A 23,028-nucleotide genomic window follows, 5' to 3' on the forward strand; every position below is an offset into this window, starting at 1 on the left:
TGCTGTTATGATGCATCAGTACTGTTCTGTAGGTACAGTGTACTGGGTTCTTTTTGTTTTGGAATAATGTAAACACACAGTGTTTAAGTATTAATACAAACAAAGGTGCTTAAATGATAAATAGGCGTTTCGTTATGTTTCCTTTCGAATTGTTACCTAATAATAGTACTGCGTCAAGCCCAGTTCATTTCCTCAAACAGAAGTGGATGAGTTTATCATCCGAACTGAAACCGTCGTAGAACGGAAACGGTACGTTCCCGGAGGTGGGTTCCTATTCAAAATATTATGTACTTCCTGCCCTCTACAAACCCTAAAAATTTGTAACGGGAATTTCCGAACAATCGGTATTTTGTGACCGTGTCTGACTAAACTTTCAGGTGACATCTTTTTAATTTGGTCCGAAAGTGCACGAGTCACTGATCTGTACTTGATTCCTGTACCTGTCCTTCGGACGAAGCTTGTTTATGTTCAGACGCACTCGCAGTGACTGTATTAGCGCAGGACTGTGTTCGCTGATGTCAGTGCATCGTGCTAAGGTGACTGTATTCTGTTCCTTGTATTTTAATTAATTACTGTAATTTGCTGCGTACTCCCGTGCGGAAGCATAGTTGCAAGTTAACAAGTGAGCCCAGGAGACGGCTGGTCGTGGGCTCACTTCAAAAGTGAGTATCGTCCGCGCCATTTTGCCTTGCAGTGCAAAGTGTTCTGTAGTCGCTGGCACTGATAACTGTAATTATCATCATCTCGGGGATTTAATATCTTGTTTGAAGGCTAACCATACAATTTCATCGAAACCTGTTCTGATATTTGATTGCGCCAGTGAAATAATTGGCTTTAAGCCTTTATTTGCTAAGACTGCTGCGTGGAATGGTGATTGTCCCACAATTTTGCCAGATTGCTTTATTGTGTGTCCTGTTTTAGACGTTTGGCGTTGCGTGTCTTAGAGATAACCTTGGCTGTTAAAGGTTTTTTGTTCTGACCTATCGAGGGGCGGGCGGTATTATATTTTTCTCCACGCCTGACAAAGGTATAAATTGTTTAAAAAAGAATGAAAAGGGAAGACTTCTCCTTGTAACGGCACCGCACCTCACAGCGAGTTAATGAGATCATTTTAACTAAAGATGCTGTAACTGAGTCTGCAGGTTTTCGTGGCCGTTGTCACTGAAGTTAAAATTCTTCTGGCTTATTAGAACTCGTCATGTTCATTTTAGAGGAAATATGACGCGGCCTAATAACACAGAAGGTTTTCAGTAAAGATGCTTTGTTTATTTAAACCGTGGGGTGACGTACCTAATGTCCAAGCCACATTATACCTTTTAATTCTGTTTAAGCAAATTTATGTCTTCTTAAAAGTGACATGCGTCACACTTAGCCAAAGTTTCTCTCTTGGTTCTTTTTAAGCGATTCTTGTTTCTTAAAGTGACGCATCCCAAGTTCGGCTACTTGGTACATTTGATACAGTTTAAGTAAGGTGTTGCCCTTCTACGAGGTAACATTCGTTAGGTTTTGATAAACTGCACTTTTATGCTGTTAAAATAAACGCTCATTTTGTTTAGGGAATTTGATAGTGTAAAAGCAAATGTATGTTTTGTTTAAGGGGCACAAGTGTCTGTGCTTTGGAATATTTGTGTATAGAAATCACTGTTCGTAGTAACAGACGGAAAGTCATCGAGTAATCATAAGTAATATCCGGCGTTCCTCAAGGAAGTATTATATGCCCTCTATTGTTCCTGATTTACATTAACGACGTAGGAGACAATCTGAGTAGCCGTCTTAGATTGTTTGCAGATGATGCTGTCATTTCTTGTAAAGTCATCAGATGATCAAAACGACTTGCAAAATGATTTAGATAAGATATCTGTATGGTGCGAAAAGTGGCAATTGACCCTGAATAAAGAGAAGTGCGAAGTTATTCACATGAGTAGTAAAAGAAATCAGCTAATTTTCAATTTACGCGATAAGTCACACAAATGTGAGGGCTGTAAATTGAACTAAATACTTAGGGATTACAATTACAAATAACCTACATTGGAACGATCACGTAGATAATATTGTGGGTAGAGCAAACCAAAGACTGCGATTCATTGGCGGAACACTTAGAAGGTGCAACAGGTCTACTAAATGGACTGCTTATACCACGCTTGTCCGCCCTGTTCTGGAGCAATGCTGTGTGGTGTGGCATCCGCATCAGGTTGGACTGACGGATGACATCGAAAAACTGTAAAGAAGGCAGCTCGTTTTGTGTTATCGTGAAATGGGGGAGATAGTGTCACAGACATGACACGTGAATTGGAGTGGCAATCATTAAAACAAAGGCGTTTTTCGTTGCGAAGGGATCTTCTCATGAAATTTCCGTCACCAGTTTTCTCCTCCGATTGCGAAATCATTCTGTTGGCACCCACCTACATATGGAGAAATGATCATCACGATAAAATAAGAGAAATAAGGGGTCTACAGAAAAATTTAAGGGCTTGTTTTTCCCACGTGCCGTTCGAGAGTGGAACGGTAGAGAGACAGCTTGAGGGTGGTTCATTGAACCCTCTGCCAGTTACTTTATTGTGAATAGCAGAGTAATCACGTAGATGTAGATTTAGACCAATGATCTGGGCTGGTATTATTAATGCTTCGATTAACGAGATCTTTTAATGGATTTGTAAAAATTCTTTGTACCAGACAAAAATTATACAAAAGGAAAATTGAAAAAAAATTTAAATAAAAATTTTGTTGTATTGTTGTTAATTGTTGATTTGTATCAGCACCTTACCACTCCCCTCACCCGCAGCCCTGGCATTTCAGTATACTTACACTACCGGCCATTAAAGCTGCTACACCACGAAGATGACGTGCTATAGACGCGAAATTTAACCGATAGGAAGAAGATGCTGTGAGATGCAGATGATTGGCTTTCCAGAGCATTCACACAAGGTTGGCATCGGTGGCGACACCTACAACATGCTAACATGAGGAAAGTTTCGAACCGATTTCTGACACACAAACAGCAGTTGACCTGCGTTCCCTGGTGAAACGTTGTTGTGATGCCTCGTGTAAGGAGGAGAAATGCGTACCACCACGTTTCCGACTTTGATAAAGGTCGGATTGTAGCCTATCGCGATTGCGGTTTATCGTATCGCGACATTACTGGTCGCGTTGGTAGAGATACAATGACTGTTAGTAGAATATGGAATCGGTGGGTTCAGGAGGATAATACGGAACGCCGTGTTGGATCCCAACGGCCTCGTATCACTAGCAGTCTGGATGACAGGCATCTTATCCGCATGGCTGTAACGGATCGTGCAGCCACGTCTCGATCCCTGAGTCAACAGATCGGGACGTTTGCAAGACAAACATCTGCACGAACAGTTCGACGACGTTTGCAGCAGCATGGATTATCAGCTTGGAAACCATGACTGTGGTTACCCTTGACACGCCTGCGATGGTGTACTCAACGACGAACCTGGGTGCACGAATTTTTTCGGATGGATCCAGGTTCTGTTTACAGCAACATGATGGTCGCATCCGTGTTTGGCGACATAGCGATGAACGCACATTGGGAACGTGTATTCGTCATCGCCATACTGGCGTATCACCCGACGTGATGGTATGGGGTGCCATTGGTTACACGTCTCAGTCACCTCTTGTTCGCATTGACGACATTTTAGATGTGTTACGGCCCGTGGCTCTACCCTTCATTCGATCCCTGCGAAACCCTACACTTCAGCAGGGTAATGCACGACCGCATGTTGCAGGTCCTGTACGGGCCTTTCTGGATACAGAAAATGTTCGACTGCTGCCCTGGCCAGCACGTTCTCCAGATCTCTCACCAACTGAAAACGTCTGGTCAATGGTGGTCGAGCAACTGGCTTGTCACAATACGCCAGTGACTACTCTTGATGAACTGTGGTATCGTGTTGAAGCTGCATGGGCAGCTGTACCTGTAAACGCCACCCAAGCTCTGTTTGACTCAATGCCCAGGCGTGGTTGTTCTGGGTACTGATTTCTCAGGATCTATGCACCCAAACTGCGTGAAAGTGTAATCACATGTCCGCTCTAGTATAATATATTTGTCCAATGAATCATCTGCATTTCTTCTTGGTGTAGCAATTTTAATGGCTAATGGTGTATTAGGTCATGAGATAGTACGGGTATGTAGTAGCATGTGTGAGAGCTGGCAGTTGTGACCTATCGCCTAGATGCGCCTGTTCTGTAGCAGGCGCGGGACAGAGATGACTGGGGAGCGGAGACCCGCGAACGCGCCACCGGCTACGGGCTGCGGCCCACGGCGGACCGTGGCCTCGCGGCCGGCCGGCACGGGGAGGCGCGCTGCGCTGCGGCGCCGGCGCGGTCGATGTCTGCGTCCGCCGGAGTCCGGCACGTGTGTCGGGCGCACACGTGCCGGCAGGCCCGGACTCGCCACAGCACAGCAGCTCATTACTGGCCAGCGGAGTGCGGCCCTGGCCTCTGCCGACGTCACGTGCTCATCGAAATTCGCCGCGGCGTCGTCCTGCCACGCCTCGCCGGACGGGTCATTCAGAGCCGCCGTCTCACTGAAAGCTGGTAGATCCGAGCACTGCAGCCCCCGCCAACCGAAATGCTTCTATTGGAATATGCGATTATACGAGGGTCACTCCAAAAGAAATGCACACTATTTTTTTAATCCATCTTTTATTCTACATGTTTGAAAGTTTTACAGTGTGTAGGTACATCCTTTAGGAACAATATTTTCATTTCTCCACATAATTTCCATCCCTCTCAACTGCCTTACGCCATCTTGGAACCAGCACCTGTATACCCGCACGGTAAAATGTGGACCAACCTGTTGGAGCCATTGTTTGGCAGCGTGCACAAGGGTGTCATCATCTTCAAACCTTGTTCCACGAAGTTTCCCAAAGAGATGATAGTCACATGGGGCCAGGTCAGGACTGTAAGGCGGGTGTTCCAGTGTTGTCCATTCGAGTTTTGTTATCGCTTCCGTAGTTTTTTGACTGACATGTGGCTGTGCATTGTCATGCAACAGCAAAACATCCTACTTTTGCCGATATGGTCGAACACGACTCAGTCGAGCTTGTTCTTCAGTGTCGTCACATAAGCATCAGAATTTATGGTGGTTCCACTTGGCATGATGTCCACAAGCAAGAGCACTTCGGAATCGAAAAACACCGTAGCCATAACTTTTCCAGCAGAAGGTCTGGTTTTGATTTTTTTTTTTCTTGGGTGAATTTACATGATGCCACTCCATTGATTGCCTCGTCGTCTCTGTTGAAAAATGGTGGAGCCATGTTTCATCATCTGTCACAGTTCTTCCAAGAAATTCATCTCCACCATTCTCGTACTGTTTAAGTATGCTGTTTAGGTTCTTATATTGGTAACGCCACGTAGCGCTCTGTATGAAAATCACTGGCTGTGCTGTGTGCAGTCTGTGGCTGGTTGGCATTGTTGAAATATTCTCTATTGTAGTGTTGGGCAGTTGGCTGTTAACAGCGCGTAGCGATGCGCAGTTGGAGGTGAGCCGCCAGCAGTGGTGGATGTGGGGAGAGAGATGGCGGAGTTTTGAGAGCGGATGATCTGGACGTGTGTTCATCGGAGACAGTAAATTTGTAAGACTGGATGTCATGAACTGATATATATATATAATGACTTTTGAACACTATTAAGGTAAATACATTGTTCTTTATCTAAATCTTTCATTTGCTAACTATGCCTATCGGTAGTTAGTCCCTTCAGTAGTTAGAATCTTTTCTTTAGCTGGCAGTAGTGGCGCTCGCTGAATTGCAGTAGTTCGAGTAACGAAGATTTTTGTGAGGTAAGTGATTCATGAAAGGTATAGGTTATTGTTAGTCAGGGCCTTTCTTTTGTAGGGATTTTTGAAAGTCAGATTGCGTTGCGCTAAAAATATTGTGTGTCAGTTTAGTGTTGATCAGAATAAGTAAAGAGCAAAATATCTGAGTATGTTCAGTTCTGCTCAGCTGTTTGAAAATCAAATAACGTAAGGGGTTTACCAGCACAGTAATTCAATAATTTTTCTAAGGGGACGTTTCAACTATTCCAAAAGTTCGCTGCATACCGTTTTTCTTGTTTCTTTGTGAGCTACTGTCAAGATCCTGGTAACATACCTGGCACAAACCTTTTTTAACGTCAACACTTTCAGTATTCTGCAAACACTTCCTTCCCCTGTCCCAACGTAGCGTGACAATTCGTTCACTGTGATGCATCTGTCAGCAGTCACCAATTCGTTAACTCTCTGCACATTGTCTGGAGTGTGTGCAGTACGAGGCCTGCCGCTGCGAGGACAATCCTCAACACTGCCGTGCCCGCTTTCATCACGAAACCTGCTTGCCCACCGACTAACCGTACTGCGATCGACGGCAGCATCTCCATACACCTTTTTCAACCTCTTGTGGATGTTTCCCACTGTCTCGTTTTCAAGCACAGGAATTTTATGACAGCACATTGCCTCTGACGAACGTCGAGTGTAGCAGCCATCTTGAAGACATACTGTGACGGCGCCACTCACGGGAGCAGGTTGAACTAAGTTTGAAAACAAGCGGGAAGGATGTATCTCCACACTGTAAAACTTTCAAACATGCAGAATTAAAACTATATTTTTACAAAAATAGTGTGCATTTCTCTTGAATTGACCCTCATAGTTATTTAATCATCGATTTTTTAAACTCATTTATGCCACCTCGACTATGTTATAACTGTCCACCATTTCTTCCATAACTACAATTCTAGCCACGTCTTACCACGTACACCCCTCTCTTAACCCTTCCCAATAGGAGGGAAGATTGGAAAATAAACGCACAGTACTACCAAAAAGATTAATACGTAACAAAACAAAAAATTACAAACGAACATACATTTTTACATGCTTTTCTACATAGTCATCAGCGTTATCAACACATTTCTCCCATCGTGGTAGGAGTTTCAATATGCCCTGTTCGCAGAAGTTCGTTTGGTTGAAGTGTAATCATCTACAGACTGCTGATTTCATTATCGCATCTGTCGCAAAGCGTTGGCCAGCTAGGAATTTCTTCATGGGATGAAACAGATGAAAGTCTGACTGCAAGGTCCGGGCTATACGGTGGTTCCTCGAGCACTTCGCACACAATTATGGCGATTTCCTCACGAACAGAAGCAGCAATATGGGGGCGAGCTTTGTCAGCGTTAATGTAGTGGCGTTTTTCACGAAGGGTACGACGCATCTTAATCAAAGTTTTAATGTAGGCTGCAGCATTCACAGTGGTCCCGTGATCAGCAAGGTCCACCAATAACACACAGTACATATCCCAGAGCACTGCTACAAGCATTTTCCTAGCAGACTGATCATTCTGAATTTCTTTCGAACTGTAGAACCATCGTGTTTCCAAGCGTTAGAGGCCTACCATTGACGATTTCTTTCAGAAAGTCATGCCCTTCTGCGCCGCATCGCGGTAATTGACCTAAGCTTGTCATCACTTGCTGGCCCTTGTGGTTGTCTGTCAGGTTCTTAGGCATCCAGACAGCACTAACTGCACGTCATTTGCTACGACCTAGCAAGGCGCCATATTCAGTTACTATAATTAATTGAAGAATGTATTCTGAGCAGATAATATTGTGAATCATGTACCGTCAAGAGCGACGTTCATCATTAATGGATTAAAGTTAAGTATGAAACTAATTACGTCCGCTTTCTGAATTCTCATTGATTGTCATGTTCCAGACCTCACGTCAGTATTGTTCTTCCCTCCTCACGCCAGCTAAAACGCCAGCTAAAACGAGTGCATTTCGGCCTCCACTCATAACACGGTGTTGGCTCTTCTGCTAACACAAAGCCGTCTATGATCACAAAATTGGTAGTTCCTTAGATTGTTCGGCTCCGTCAGCGATGACTATCTTCAGATCTGTTTTAAAATATGTCCTAATGTAATGAAACCATTAGGAATATTTTAAAACAGATCTGAAGAGAATAATCGCTGATCGAAACAGGTAGTATAAGGAATAACAATTTTGTGATCATAGAAGCAAGAAATTTATTCTACACTTTCTGGATCACTGTTCTATCCGCGACCATGTCGTACCCTGTGAAATTTTCAAATAAAGTTCTTCTTCCTATCTTCCAAATACTTTTTCACTTTCTTACGGAAAGAAGGTGTTTCGACGTTTCTTTTTTTTTTTGAAAAAAACCTTTTAAGGTTTTTATTTTCGTTCTGAATTTTTATCTGTTTTGAATACTTCGCCCGTTGTTTCCGTCTCTGCTAAGTGTTTTGAATATCTTTCATCCATCGATTTTTTTTTGTTATTGCGATATCGGAAGATTCCTCTGGTTAATCTGTTGTCTCTCATTCCTTTCACTTAGCCAAAGAAACTGACCTGCCTTATCCGGATTGTGTCTGAGAGCTTGGGAATTTTCTTAGTTTTTGTAATTTTTCAGACTTCCCCGGCGACCTGCTGACATTTTGAGGTGTCGGCTAATCTGCCAGATATCAGCGTCGGTCTTTGCACGATATTTCGACAACAAAGAACTCGTTATCTTCATCAGGTGCTTCCTGAGGCTGTGCGCTGCCTGAGACTGGGTATCACCTGATTAAGATAACCAGTTCTTTGTTGTTTCTTAATTGTTTGTTGTTATTTTCGTCTATGGTGGGACTCAGAATGTTGTGTGGAGTCTTTTTACTCCATTTTTTGTCTCCTATCTTAAGTGTGGCAATGCACTATGTTGCACAGAGAGATTGCAGTATAATATTGTTTTCGCATTAATGGAGGTCCATATTTTGTGGTCGCTGTCCTTGCCTTGTTCTAATAAACGTATCTTCGATAATTTATTTGTTTTCGCCCAAGTATGAAGAGTAGCAATATGGCTGCTGGCAGCATGTGCTCGCATCCATTAGAGAGTGAGGGGGAGGGAGGGGAGATATAAACAATAATTAAATAAAAAATTCAAAGACTAGTTTGTCATGAAATGGAGAAGTTAAACTACATGTCCTTAGGAAATACAGTGGAGTATTTTCCCCATGCATGTACCCGTTGTGCAGGACCAACATGAGACGGCCATGTTACCTAAATTTTACAAGTCCAGCTCTGTCAATCATGGCTGAAACTACCGAAGAGACTGCTGCTTCTCTTCAGGAACCATGTCTGTTCTCTCCACGGATATCCTTACAACATGATAGAAACTACGATACCGGTATTGCAACTGAGATTGTTTGAGAGGGGCCTACCAACTGCGTTTGCGTTAGTTCCAATGGAAAAAAATTTCGAAAGCTGTCGTCGGTACACTATGAAATTTTTATCATCGTTTTTTGAGTGATTTCCACAAGAAATGAGGAAGTATTTTATGTGTGCGAGAGTGTGTGTGTTTGTGTGTGTAAGACAGAGAACTTTGGGTTACTTAAACTGGACATGTTCACTGTACCTATCGCGGCGTTTTCATTCGCTTATTTATCAAGTTATTTTCTGCTTTCTTCGTTATGCCCAGTTAAAGAGCGCGTTTGAACATGTTAGCTTGGTCTGACACCTTAGTTTTGTTCTTCTCCTCTCAAAATCTCTTCATAGATACGCTGTGTCGTTTCTTTCGTTCCTCTGTCCACTGTTTTTGTTAGCTTTCTCTGCGAGTATGTGATTTCCAACTAGGATTCCAAAGACTTTATGTCCTCTGATGATATCTTCTGTTGCATTCATTTCTTGCAAGTCCCGCGTAACTTCTTCTAACCCAGTAATTTTTACCTTTTTCGAATTTATTTTATTAAATATTTTTTTGTTAATCTAGTGTTATTCGTTCTGTAGATGTGACCATAAAACTCAAAGCGGCTTCTACTTACTGCATCAGTGAAATTGTGTAGTGCTGTGTGTGGGTCCGTGGTTTTTACTTGTAATCCCTACTCAATTTATATTAGTGGGACCATAAATTTCTCTTAGAAATTTTGCTCTTCCTTTTTGATTTCATCATTAACCTCCTAAGGATGTAGTTTTTGAGTTATGTAGTTATTCAGGTAAGTCAACTGTCTTGTAATTCCGAAGATTAGCGTTGTGGGATATCACTCCGTTCCATGTTACACTCCTGGAAATGGAAAAAAGAACACATTGACACCGGTGCGTCAGACCCACCATACTTGCTCCGGACACTGCGAGAGGGCTGTACAAGCAATGATCACACGCACGGCACAGCGGACACACCAGGAACCGCGGTGTTGGCCGTCGAATGGCGCTAGCTGCGCAGCATTGGTGCACCGCCGCCGTCAGTGTCAGCCAGTTTGCCGTGGCATACGGAGCTCCATCGCAGTCTTTAACACTGGTAGCATGCCGCGACAGCGTGGACGTGAACCGTATGTGCAGTTGACGGACTTTGAGCGAGGGCGTATAGTGGGCATGCGGGAGGCCGGGTGGACGTACCGCCGAATTGCTCAACACGTGGGGCGTGAGGTCTCCACAGTACATCGATGTTGTCGCCAGTGGTCGGCGGAAGGTGCACGTGCCCGTCGACCTGGGACCGGACCGCAGCGACGCACGGATGCACGCCAAGACCGTAGGATCCTACGCAGTGCCGTAGGGTACCGCACCGCCACTTCCCAGCAAATTAGGGACACTGTTGCTCCTGGGGTATCGGCGAGGACCGTTCGCAACCGTCTCCATGAAGCTGGGCTACGGTCCCGCACACCGTTAGGCCGTCTTCCGCTCACGCCCCAACATCGTGCAGCCCGCCTCCAGTGGTGTCGCGACAGGCGTGAATGGAGAGACGAATGGAGACGTGTCGTCTTCAGCGATGAGAGTCGCTTCTGCCTTGGTGCCAATGATGGTCGTATGCGTGTTTGGCGCCGTGCAGGTGAGCGCCACAATCAGGACTGCATACGACCGAGGCACACAGGGCCAACACCCTGCATCATGGTGTGGGGAGCGATCTCCTACACTGGCCGTACACCACTGGTGATCGTCGAGGGGACACTGAATAGTGCACGGTACTTCCAAACCGTCATCGAACCCATCGTTCTACCATTCCTAGACCGGCAAGGGAACTTGCTGTTCCAACAGGACAATGCACGTCCGCATGTATCCCGTGCCACCCAACGTGCTCTAGAAGGTGTAAGTCAACTACCCTGGCCAGCAAGATCTCCGGATCTGTCCCCCATTGAGCATGTTTGGGACTGGATGAAGCGTCGTCTCACGCGGTCTTCACGTCCAGCACGAACGCTGGTCCAACTGAGGCGCCAGGTGGAAATGGCATGGCAAGCCGTTCCACAGGACTACATCCAGCATCTCTACGATCGTCTCCATGGGAGAATAGCAGCCTGCATTGCTGCGAAAGGTGGATATACACTGTACTAGTGCCGACATTGTGCATGCTCTGTTGCCTGTGTGTATGTGCCTGTGGTTCTGTCAGTGTGATCATGTGATGTATCTGACCCCAGGAATGTGTCAATAAAGTTTCCCCTTCCTGGGACAAGGAATTCACGGTGTTCTTATTTCAATTTCCAGGAGTGTATTTTGTAAGCGTTCTGGAGTTTGGTGGCTCTTTCTACATTAACTTTTCTGTCTAGTCCAGATGGTAGTATGATTCTTCCGAGATGTTTAAAAGAAATTCCATCGTATTTAGTTTGTAGTGGGGATCTTCTGATATTTTTATGTAAATTTTCCATTCATTCAGTCTTTTCATATGTTATATGTCTTTGATGCTATCTCGTGTAACTTCTCTATGGAATACATGGTTTCCTCACTAGACTTAGTGAAGATAGCTCGATCGTCAACACAGGCACTTCACTTTGATCCTCTTTCCAGATTTCTTTCTACAATTCTCTGATGACTTCGTCTAACAATGTTAAACAGAAGCGGGGCTAGGCCGTCTCCTTGTCTAACTCCCGCATGTACTTCAAAAGGATGAGAAATTTCCTCTAGAAACTTCAATTGAAATGTTGTTGTCTCTGAGGGTGAGATATATTATTTCCATCTAGTCCTCCTACCTACCTTGAGCTCTTCTAAAGTGTCCAGAGCAGTTGGTCTGTCAACAGAGTCATACGCCTTCTTGAATTCCATAAAGGTAAAATATGTTTTGGTCTTTCGAGATATCCTTAACTGTCTTTAACACCAAATCAGCTCAGTACACGACCTGCCTTCCCTGTAGCCTGCTCGATATTCAACAATCAAATGAAGTGTTAGTTGTTTAACATCATTTAAGAGAGCTTTGGATAGAACCTTGTATATGACTGTATGTAACTTGCAAGTAATTTGTATATAACCACTGTTGTTTTTGGATCTGCTGTATTGCCTTCATTATTATTATTATTTTAATATCTTTCATTCTCCACTCCGAAATATGGAAAGGGATATTTGAGATCCAACCGATTATAGTACAGATGCGGCTAGCTGGAAATGGGATAGAGGGGGTCCGAATTACGAATAATCATGACGAGATTTGCAGCTCTAGCGTCTGCCTTATAATTCGAAAGCCATGAAGGGAACCGGGAGAACGGACTATATTATTTCTGCGACAACGGACTCCAGCTTGTAACCGGGAGAACGGACTATATTATTTCTGAGACAACGGACTCCAGCTTGTAACACAATACAAATTCGATGTTGACGCTATACAATAACAATGGCTATTGACTGACTTAACATTAACAATATAAATTCAAAATAAAATCCAAAATCGTTCGTGTAAATTCGAGTGAGGAGAGGACTACACCGTCACTTCCATCCTTAAGTACGTTGCTTATTGGCATCGTCGACGGAATAAATCCTTGTTCTAACAACGGCGATCTCGTTTCGATTTTTTCCTGAACTACAACATGAGGGCGAACACGGACTGCACCAACCAGAGGTGCTACAGAAAACTCCGATATTACTGTCTTCCAGAAACTGTGGGCTTACCCTTCTCGTGTCTGTTTCTCGCAACTTTTCACCCTATATAAATTGAAGGCCGAGATAGCCGTTTCGCGAAACAGCATCGCTAAACTGTGTCTGATGTTACCTGTGAAATTCTACAGAGATTATGCGAAAGAATTTGCACCTCTGCTATCAGTAAAATAATATCGTTGGTTCGTGGAACAGTGACGGTAAGCAAGCGTTAAAAAGAAGCACAGATTATTCCTGTTTCCGAAAAGGGTCGGCAAATAATTACGTGCCTATGTCACTGATGTCAGTCTGCTGTAGAATTACGTAAATGACCTGCACAGACTGCGATGTAATCAAGTCTGACACACATTCTGAAGACATCTAGACGAATGGATATCGATGACTTTTTACGTCATTACGATGATGTTTGAAGTTTCATTGTGGAATCTCGAAACTAACGATGTAAATCTTTTAAACTTCAGTGCTTCAAACGTTATTTTTGTACTTGTTCTTTTTAGCGCTTGGGGGGAAGAATGGTTGTTTGGTGGACTGTTGAAAATACGGTTGTATAAAGCAGTAACATGAGCAAATTTAACATATTGCGCACAGTGGACACGCAACATATTACCCATAAGTAGGAGAACAGCTCCGTTACTGTATGATTAAGCTATTGATTAAAAGTTACTGGAAACAGAATCAGCAGTAAAATATCTAAGTGTAACTGTCTGGACATAAAGTGGGATGAGCATATAAAACAACCTGTAGGCGAAGCAGATCACAGGCTGGTATTCATTGGAAGGACCCTAAGGAAATTTAATTCTTCCCCGAAAGAAGAGGCTGACAAAACACTTGCACGACCGCTTCTCGAGAACTATTCATCAGCCTGGGACCATTATCGAAAAGTACTCACAGAAGAGGTTGAGAAGATCCAACGAAGAGCGGCACGTTTCACGTTTCGTCGCGGGATCGTGTAGTAAGCTCTGGAATTTTACGAAGATGCTCAACAATCTCCAGTGGCAGGCGCTACAAGAGAAGCGTTGTACGTCACGGAGATTAGTCATAAAAATCCTAGAGCGTACGTTAGAAAAAGAGTTGGGCAGAATATTACTTCCTCCGACGTATGTCTGGTGAAATGACCATGTCGAAGGAATCAGAGAAATTAGAGCTCGTATAGAGGTTTCGCGACAGTTACTCTTCCCAATCTAGTTGGGGATGGAGCAGAGAAGGGCTAAAACGATAGTAGGACCAGACATACACTATATAAGGTGGCTTAGTGTAAACGTACGTTAAGGTAGGGTACGAGTTACGGAGGCTAGCGGTTGCAACTGAAGTCTAGCTAGCATGTAAGAGTCGTCAGAGACCAGGTGTAGAATGGAACAGATATAATATTTTGGAGCAATGGCAGCACAGTAGGACGCACCCTGAAGCGGAGGTCCCCGACAGGCGGGCGGGCGTAGGGCACGCCCTGGAAGCTGCAGAAGGGCAGCCCCCACACCGTGGCCCTGCGGCGGCCGCGCAGCTGGCCGTCCCTCACGCGCACCACCACCAGCTCCTGCTCCTCGCTGTCCGGCGCAGACGCGCTCTTCATCCTGCCAACAACACCAAACGAAGCAGGGTCAGTGCGGCGATTCTGTACAATGAGAGACGACTGCTGAGGGAAGATCTTATTAAACTCTTTGGATGCTTTCTGGTAAAAAGGAAGGAAGAAACAGAAGCGTCCTACAGCATGATTTATCGTGTGTTGGCTGGATGTGTGATGTCGTCAAGTGGTATAATGAACATTTTCAATCGTCGAAGGTGAGGAAAACGCAATCGTACTTATATGGCGATACAAATACAGGCAAGTCCACATTAATTGAGAAAATTGTGCTCTGAGCTCGGTTTCGGGGATTCCCGATATCACGTTGTTGTGGTCTTCAGTCCAGAGACTGGTTAGATGCAGCTCTCAATGCTATTCTATCCTGTGCAAGCTTCTTCATCTCCCAGTACCTACTGCAGCCTACATCCTTCTGAATCTGCTTAGTGTATTCATCTCTTGGTCTCCCTCTACGATTTTTACCCTCCACGCTGCCCTCCAATACTAAATTGGTGATGCCTTGATGCCTCAGAACATGTCCTACCAATAGGTCCCTTCTTCTAGTCAAGTTGTGCCACAAATTTCTCTTCTCCCCAGTTCTATTCAGTACCTCCTCATTAGTTATGTGATCTACCCATTTAATCAACAGCATCCTTCTGTAGCACCACATTTCGAAAGCTTCTATTCTCTTTTTGTCTAAACTATTGATCGTCCACGTTTCACTTCCATACATGGCTACACTCCATACAAATACTTTCAGAAATGACTTCCTGACACTTAATTCTATAGTCGATGTTAACAAATTTCTCTTGTTCATAAACGCTTTCCTTGCCATTGCCAGTCTACATTTTATATCCTCTCTACTTCGACCATCGTTAGTTGTTTTGCTCCCCAAATAGCAAAACTCATTTACTACTTTAAGCGTCTCATTTCCTAATCTAATACCCTCAGTATCAGCCGATTTAATTCGACTACATTCCATTATCCTCGTTTTGCTTTTGTTGATGTTTATCTTATATCTTCCTTTCAAGACACTGTCCATTCCGTTCAACTGCTCTTCCAGGTCTTTTGCCATCTCTAACAGAATTACAATGTCATCGGCGATCCTCAAAGTTTTTATTTCTTCTCCATGGATTTTAATTCCTACTCCGAATTTTCCTTTTGTTTCCTTTACTGCTTGCTCAATATACAAATTGAATAACCTTGGGGACTGGCTGCAACCCTATCTCACTCCCTTCCCAACCACTGCTTCACTTTCATGCCCCTCGACTCTTATAACTGCCATCTGGTTTCTGTACAAATTGTACCCCTGCTACCTTTAGAATTTGAAAGAGAGTATTCCAGTCAACATTGTCAAAAGCTTTCTCTAAGTCTACAAATGCTAGAAACGTAGGTTTGCCTTTCCTTAATCTATTTTCTAAGATAAGTTGTAGGGTCAGTATTGCCTCACGTGTTCCAACATTTCTACGGAATCCAAACTGATCTTCCCCGAGGTCGGCTTCTAATAGTTTTTCCATTCGTATGTAAGGAATTCGTGTTAGTATTTTGCAGCCGTGGCTTATTAAACTGATAGTTAGGTAATTTTCACATCTGTCAACACCTGCTTTCTTTGTGATTGGAATTGTTATATTCTTCTTGAAGTCTGATGGCATTTCGCCTGCCTCATACATCTTGCCCCCGATATTATCAGAACATTTTATTTGAGGAGTTTAATTGGAATTGTTGGAGGCAGTAGCTATTTGAGGCTTGTTGTAGAAGATGGGCCGTGGACTGGTAATTTTAGAATCAAACCCGGCCTGAGAATTATGCATCGTGTTTTAGTTATATTTGTATCGAATGAGTTTCTTATTGGGGCTGAGGCAGAAATTAATCGACTAAATGTTGTTCATCATACGAACTGTCATATATCGCATTGTAAGTGTATAAGGACGGAGAGGATGGACAAGTAGTCGCAGGGTGATTCGACCTCGTGTGTAGATATCTCGAGGGCGTCGAATGATGAGACCGAGACGTCGTGATCCAATCAGGAAGCGTATTTACAAACGTAGGTGTTTGGTCTGTGCAGTATCACGTTTCGGTCCTACGACTAGATGGGTGACACATTTAGTTAATACTTTTAACATGGAATTTAAGTATTGGAATCTATCTGTTAATAGTTATGTCATTAGTTTTCGTAGGCCAGGTAAGTATAACTTTAACGATGAAACGGTATTTTTTTTAAAAACATAAGAAAGTATTTACAATGACGAAAAAAGTTGTAACACCAAAAAATAATTACTGTAGAGTGATGAAATGTCGAGAATACATTTGTCTAGCTAACATATTTAAGTGATTAACATTGCAAGATCACAGGTTAATGTAAGCGTGAGATAACCCACTGCAAATGTGAAGTACTGGTACATTAATAACCGGTGTAACCACCAGAATGTTGAATGCAAGCATGCAAAAGTGATTTGTGATCTACAGGTGTCGGATGTCAGTTTGCCGGATGGACACTCAAGCTTGTTGCACTTGGTCGGTCAAAACAGGGACAGTAATTGTTGTCTGCGGATGACGCTGGAGTTATCGTCCGATGACGTTCCACATGCGTTCGATTGGAGACAGCTGTGGCGATTGAGCAGGCCAAGGCAATATGTCGGCGCTCTGTAGAGCACGATGGGATACAACAGCGGTACTTGGGCGAGCGTTATCCTGTTGGAAAGCTGAAATGCTTTTCATGACTGGTGGCACAACAGGTCCAATCACCAGATTGACACACAAATTTGTAGTCAGCGTGCATTGGTTAATCACGAGGCTGCTCCCACCGTCATACGAAATCGCACCCCGGATCATAACTCCAGATGTAGGCCCAGTGTGGCTAGGCTGATGGCAGGTTGGCTGCTGGCCCGAAACTGGACTCCTTCTAAGCAATATACAGTCATCACTAGCACCGAGGCAGAAACAGCTTTCATTAGAAAGCACGTCAGACCTTCAACTTGCTCTCCAATGAGCTCTCGCTTGACACGACTCAACTAGCAGTAGCCGTGGGATGAACTCAGTGGAATGCACGCTACATGGCACTTGTCTCGGAGTTGTCCTCAAAGTAACAGATTTATAACAGTTCGTTGTGTCACTGTGGTGCCAGCTGCTGCCCAGATTGCTGCTGCAGATGCAGCACGATGCGCCAGAGCCACTTCCATGTCAGTAGTGCCACGTGGCCGTCCGGAGCCCGGTCTTCTTTGAAAGTACATTCTCGTGACCACCGCTGCGAACAGTCATGCACAGTGGCTACATTCCTGCCACGTCTTTTTGCAGTATCGTAGAAGGAACATCCAGCTTCTCGGTGGCGTGTTAGACGATTTCATTCAAACTAAGAAGGTGTTGATAATGGTGTCTTCGTCGCTTTAAAGGCATTCTTGACTGGCATCAACTCACCACGTCCAATCTCAAAGATAACCGCCGCCCACAACCGTTGCAGCGTGTACTTTCAGGAAGACTAATTTGCGACTGGCAAGAAATTTGAATAGGCGTCAAAAATGGTTCAAATGGCTCTAAGCACTATGGGACTTAACATCTGAGGTCATCAGTCTCCGCCGGTCGGAGTGGCCGAGGTGTTCTAGGCGCTTCAGTCTGGAACCGCACGGCCGCTACGGTCTCAGGTTCGAATCCTGCCTCGGGCATGAATGTGTGTGATGTCCTTAGGTTAGTTAGGTTTAAGTAGTTCTAAGTTCTAGGGGACTGATGACCTCAGAAGTTGAGTCCCATAGTGCTCAGAGCCATTTCATCAGTCCCCTAGACTTGGAACTACTTAAACCTAACTAACCTAAGGACATGACACACATCCATGCCAGAGGCAGGATTCGAACCTGCCACCGTAGCAGCAGCGCGGTCCCGGACTGAGGCGCCTAGAACCGCTCGGCCTCAACGGCCGGCTGAATAGGCATCAACTTTCAGATGTAGACAACGCCTACCAACTTTAATTTACGCACACAACTCCTGTTTGGTGTTGCTTTTTTTCTCCCTCAGTTTATGAAGAACAAGGCAGTACTGAAAAGCAGCAGATCGCATTTAGCAATAAGTTTTGAAAGTTTTCTATTCAAGGAATTAGACTCTACTGGCGCACCTTGGCGTACCTATAATGGGGGAAATCGGTATGATTTTAATGTGTATTCGAAATATAAGAAATCTGCTGATATTTATGGCGTAAGTGATTTGATTGGTTTGGAGAAATTATAGGATAGCCATCAACAACTAATAAATGAATGGTCTAATAACGCCGCGAAACCATCACTGTCGGTAGAATTATGAACTAGCTGACGGTGGTTCAATTACAAAGCCGGCGGACTAAACTCTGGAAGAGGGAACGACAACTCGATGTGCGAGTCAATCCACGCGGGTGCAGAGAGTCCGAACAGCACATAGGGGCGAGCACGGAGAAAACAGCGAAACGCGACCAGCGCGAGCGGCTGAACAACGAAGCATGCGGAAACGGAGCACCGCGCGAGGTGAAGGCCAGGTCCGAGGAAGTTAGAAACAGCTTAAAAACTGAGGGGCCGGCCTATTGCCGCCAATCTGGGTCAGTGGTTCCGCCCATACAACGCTTGGCGCGGGCCGTCCGCGGCATTTTGCCATCCTAGTCTGCTGCGAGACTCTCTTGGAGGTGTAATAAGGGAAGCTGTCATGACATTACAAATGGGAAGCCGGCGTCCTCCATGTTAGTTGCCCCAAACATTAGCTTCTGGTGGAAGTGTTTTAAATAGAATGACTTTTCGTCATTTACCGATGTGTTACACGTTCTGATTTTAGTCAAGGTATAAAAGAGTTACATTTCATTCGTAAGTGGACTCTTTCGAGTGACATTTTTGTTATTATATGCATTAATTTTGATTGCGCTGTTTATTTTTACTGTAGTGGTTTTATTGCTGTCATCTGACTGGAGATTTCCTATCAGTCCAACTCTAGAATCTCTCTGGGTGAACTACGTGACAAGGAAAGGTTGGAAACCGAGCAAACATAGGAAATATGTTCTCAGCATTTTAGGAAAGAGGACATAGATCGAAATCTGTTTGGTCAGTCCTTATTTAGGAAAATAATGGACTACGAAAGCAGCCTTTTCTTTTCACATACACTGAAGCGACAAAAAAACTGATATAGGCAGAGATACGTAAACAGACAGAACACGACGCTGCGGTCGGCAACACCTATGTGAGAAAACAGATGTGTGGCCCAGTTGTTCGATCAGTTACTGCTGCTACCACGGCAGGTTATCAAGATTTGAATGAGTTTGAACGTGGTGTTATAGCCGGCGCACCAGCGATGGGACACAGCATTACCGAGGTAGCGATGAAATGGGGATTTTCCCGTACGGCCCTTTCACGAGTGTACTGAGAATATTAGGAATCCGGTAAAACATCAAATCTCCGACATCGCCGTGGACGTAAAAAGATCCCGCAAGAACGGGACCAACGACGACAGAAGAGAATCGTTCAACGTGACAGAAGTGCAACCCTTCCGAAAATTGCTGCAGATTTCAATGCTGGGCCATAAACAAGTGTCAGCGTGCGAACCATTCAAGGAAACATCTTCGATATGGGCTTTCGGAGCCGAAGGCACACTCGTGTAACCTAGATGAATGCACGAAACAAGCCTTACGCCTCGCCTGGCCCGTCTACATCGACGTTGGAATTCGATGACTGGAAACATGTTGCCCAGTCGGACGAGTCTCGTTTCAAACTGTATCAAATTGTATTTTGCAGGTATGGAGACAACCTCATGAATCCATGGACCCCGCATGTCAGCAGGTGACTGTTCAAGCTGGTGTGGCTCTGTAATGGTATGGGGCGTGTGCAGTTGCAGTGATATGGGACCCTGATATGTATAGGTACGCGTACGTAAGCATCCCGTCTAGTCACCTGCATCAGTTCATGTCCATTGTGCATTCCGAAGGACTTGGTTAATCCAGTAGGATAATGCAGCACCCCACCTGTCCAGGAACACGCTTCTGAGTTTAAACATTTCCACTGGCTGCCAGACTCCGCAGCCGGCCGGAGTGGCCGAGCGGTTCTAGGCGCTACAGTCTGCGAATCCTGCGTCGGGCATGGATGTGTGTGATGTCCTTAGGTTAGTTAGGTTTAAGTAGTTCTAAGCTATAGAGGACTGATGACTTTAGAAGTCCCATAGTGCTCAGAGCCATTTGAACCATTTTTGAACCAGACTCCGCAGACATGAACATTATTCAACATATCTGGGATGTCTTGCAACGTGCTGTTTAGAAGAGATCCCTTCCCCCCCCCCCCCCCCACTCTTACGGATTTATGGACATCCTTGCAGGATTCATGGTGCCACTTCTCTTCAACACTACTTCAGACATTAGTCAAGTCGATGCCACGTTATGTTGCGGCACTTCAGCGTGCTCAGGTGTGTCAGTCTCTTTGGCTTTTCAGTATACTTCTCATCTTGGTAATTCGAAATGTGTGAGGAAAAGAAAAGAAAGGTGCATTAACGAGGCGAAATGCGTTGTATACTGGATCAAACCAGTAAACAAGACTAAAAGTGCTTTCTTGGATCTGTGTTATAAACGAAAGAACCGTAACATTTTCTTTTTAAAACAACTGTAGTGTGGCCACGAGAGAAATTAAAAACGAGAAGCAATCATCTGCCAATATTTTGGGGGCGTCTAAGACGTCGGCACCGGCTACAGGGCAATGTAAAGCGTAAATCTGTAGCGTCGTTTCCCATTATTATACCATCATGGAGACCGCCCCAGCTCATCTGCTTCCATATCGAGATTAAACATACAGTCCTTGACACACAGAAATGGAGGCGTGTGCAGCGGAATTTTTTAAATTCGCAATGATGTTAATTTGTTTACAGAAGACAATGAGGAATTTGGTCTGTATTTGCTCACGTTCTCGCAAGATGTATCCACGGATCACTGTCAAGTGTCACACATGCAAGTTAATTTAGTACATTTTTGGACTTTTTTGCCTTTGGAACCACTACTAGTTTCCAGGATATGAAAGTTCAAACTCAGGCGGTGACGTCTGATGTCGGGCGATCACCGAAAACTACATCAACAATTACTATAGTAACATACGTCACTAAATGTAAAATGTAGGGTGTTCGAGCTACCGTTGTGTTTTTATCTCCTTGCGGCAAAATATGCTACACCTGCCACAACTGCTCCTTTCGCAGAAATATATTTTTTTCTACATATGAACAACTTTCAGTAATACTATTCAGAAAATTATCGAGGCGATGAGGCTGTCAAAGCTGTGTTCACCCCACCTCCCACGTGAAATTGCCATTCTTCACCTTTTCCTGCATAGGTTTTACTAATTTCATAAGAATGGAGGTTTAAAAAATGAAGCATTATTGAAAAATATTACTTAAATGAAAGATATTGATGAAAAATATTGCTAGTAAGTAAATCAAAATTTGTATAAATATTCTAAAAGAAATGAAAGTAAAATAATCTACCTTATTGCTCATGTCAGCTACTTTAATTGGTCTTTCGATGCTTTAGTATGTATCAGAGTTGCAATCCAGCTATAATAACACACAGTACCTAATATATAAGTAAGGCCTCCTTTCCGTGATCATACATCAGATGTTTGAGCAATGCGGCCGACGACCAGCGGCAGAGCATATGTTGCCTACAGGCAAACAACTCTGGTAATATTATTATTAATCACATACAGAGGCTTTCTTATTGATGCAGCAGCATCGATTTTACTTGCTTCCTTCCTGTTGCGTCATCTCATTAATCGACAGAAACCAACAAAAATCGTAAGCCTTCCGCCATCGGCGTACATGCTTCAGCACTTGGTTGTCGACCTTTGGTATCGTACAGGGCCATAGAGGAACTAGCAGCAAGAACACTGATGAATATAAGCAAGCTGTGTAGGGAGCAGCTGTGTGGAGCATGCGCTCTGTCCCCCACATAATCCACCTTAGCGGCAAACGCCTGTTCTGTAGTAGTAGTTTCCCCATGGTGCTGCTTAGATGGAATGACACCGTAGAAATTACATTGTGATAACAGCGTGCCTTTATAGCTGCGGGTCGAGGAAAAGGCAGAAAATGGGAACACATGACGCAGTAGAATTCGAGATCCTCTCCCTATTGTTTCTTAAATAGTCTCTCTTCCTTGTTTTTGTTTCTTGTTTTCGTTCGTGCATTGATAGTATTTTTATCATCTAGGGAATCTTAGAGAGACGACGAGAGTCAGTTTAAAAACACATGTTGCTTTCATCGATTTCGAAACAGTCTTTCACTCGGTTATTTGAAACAGACCATGGACAATAAAGTACAAGCGAGGACACCCCATGCATGTTATGTAGGTAATCAGAAGCATACATAGAGAGACCAAAATAATCATAAATACAGACATTTCAGAAACAGGTAAGACAACACTATATCAAGATGTTAACAGGGACGTAGCTTGTCAATGAATTCTTTTTACATCTGTATTGAGAACCTCATAAGAAACTAGAAAAAGGAATTCCGTGAAGGTATACAGTTAAAAACGAAATTCTATGCTGTATGCAGATGATGCAATTTTATTACAAAATACTGAGGTAGACTTACAACACTCTGTGTATAAAATGTTACAATATAAAAATATCTGCTGCTAAATCACTACGGAAAATTCTCACTTCGATCTAAGATTT

At 43.9% G+C, this 23,028-nt stretch overlaps 1 protein-coding gene across 1 annotated transcript in view; it reads right to left on the reverse strand.

The window, feature by feature from the left end:
* Window positions 1-23,028, reverse strand: part of LOC126162015 (esterase FE4-like) — a 431,873-nt gene that overhangs the window by 319,710 nt on the left and 89,135 nt on the right. Inside the window, exon 2 of the mRNA XM_049918237.1 lies at window positions 14,225-14,393. Within this exon, the coding sequence (XP_049774194.1) occupies window positions 14,225-14,392 (168 nt within the window). The 5' untranslated portion in view covers window position 14,393. The remainder of the gene's footprint in view (window positions 1-14,224; window positions 14,394-23,028) is intronic.

The sequence above is a fragment of the Schistocerca cancellata genome, chromosome 2, assembly GCF_023864275.1.
Source record: "Schistocerca cancellata isolate TAMUIC-IGC-003103 chromosome 2, iqSchCanc2.1, whole genome shotgun sequence".
Classification (NCBI taxonomy): Eukaryota; Metazoa; Arthropoda; class Insecta; order Orthoptera; family Acrididae; genus Schistocerca; species Schistocerca cancellata.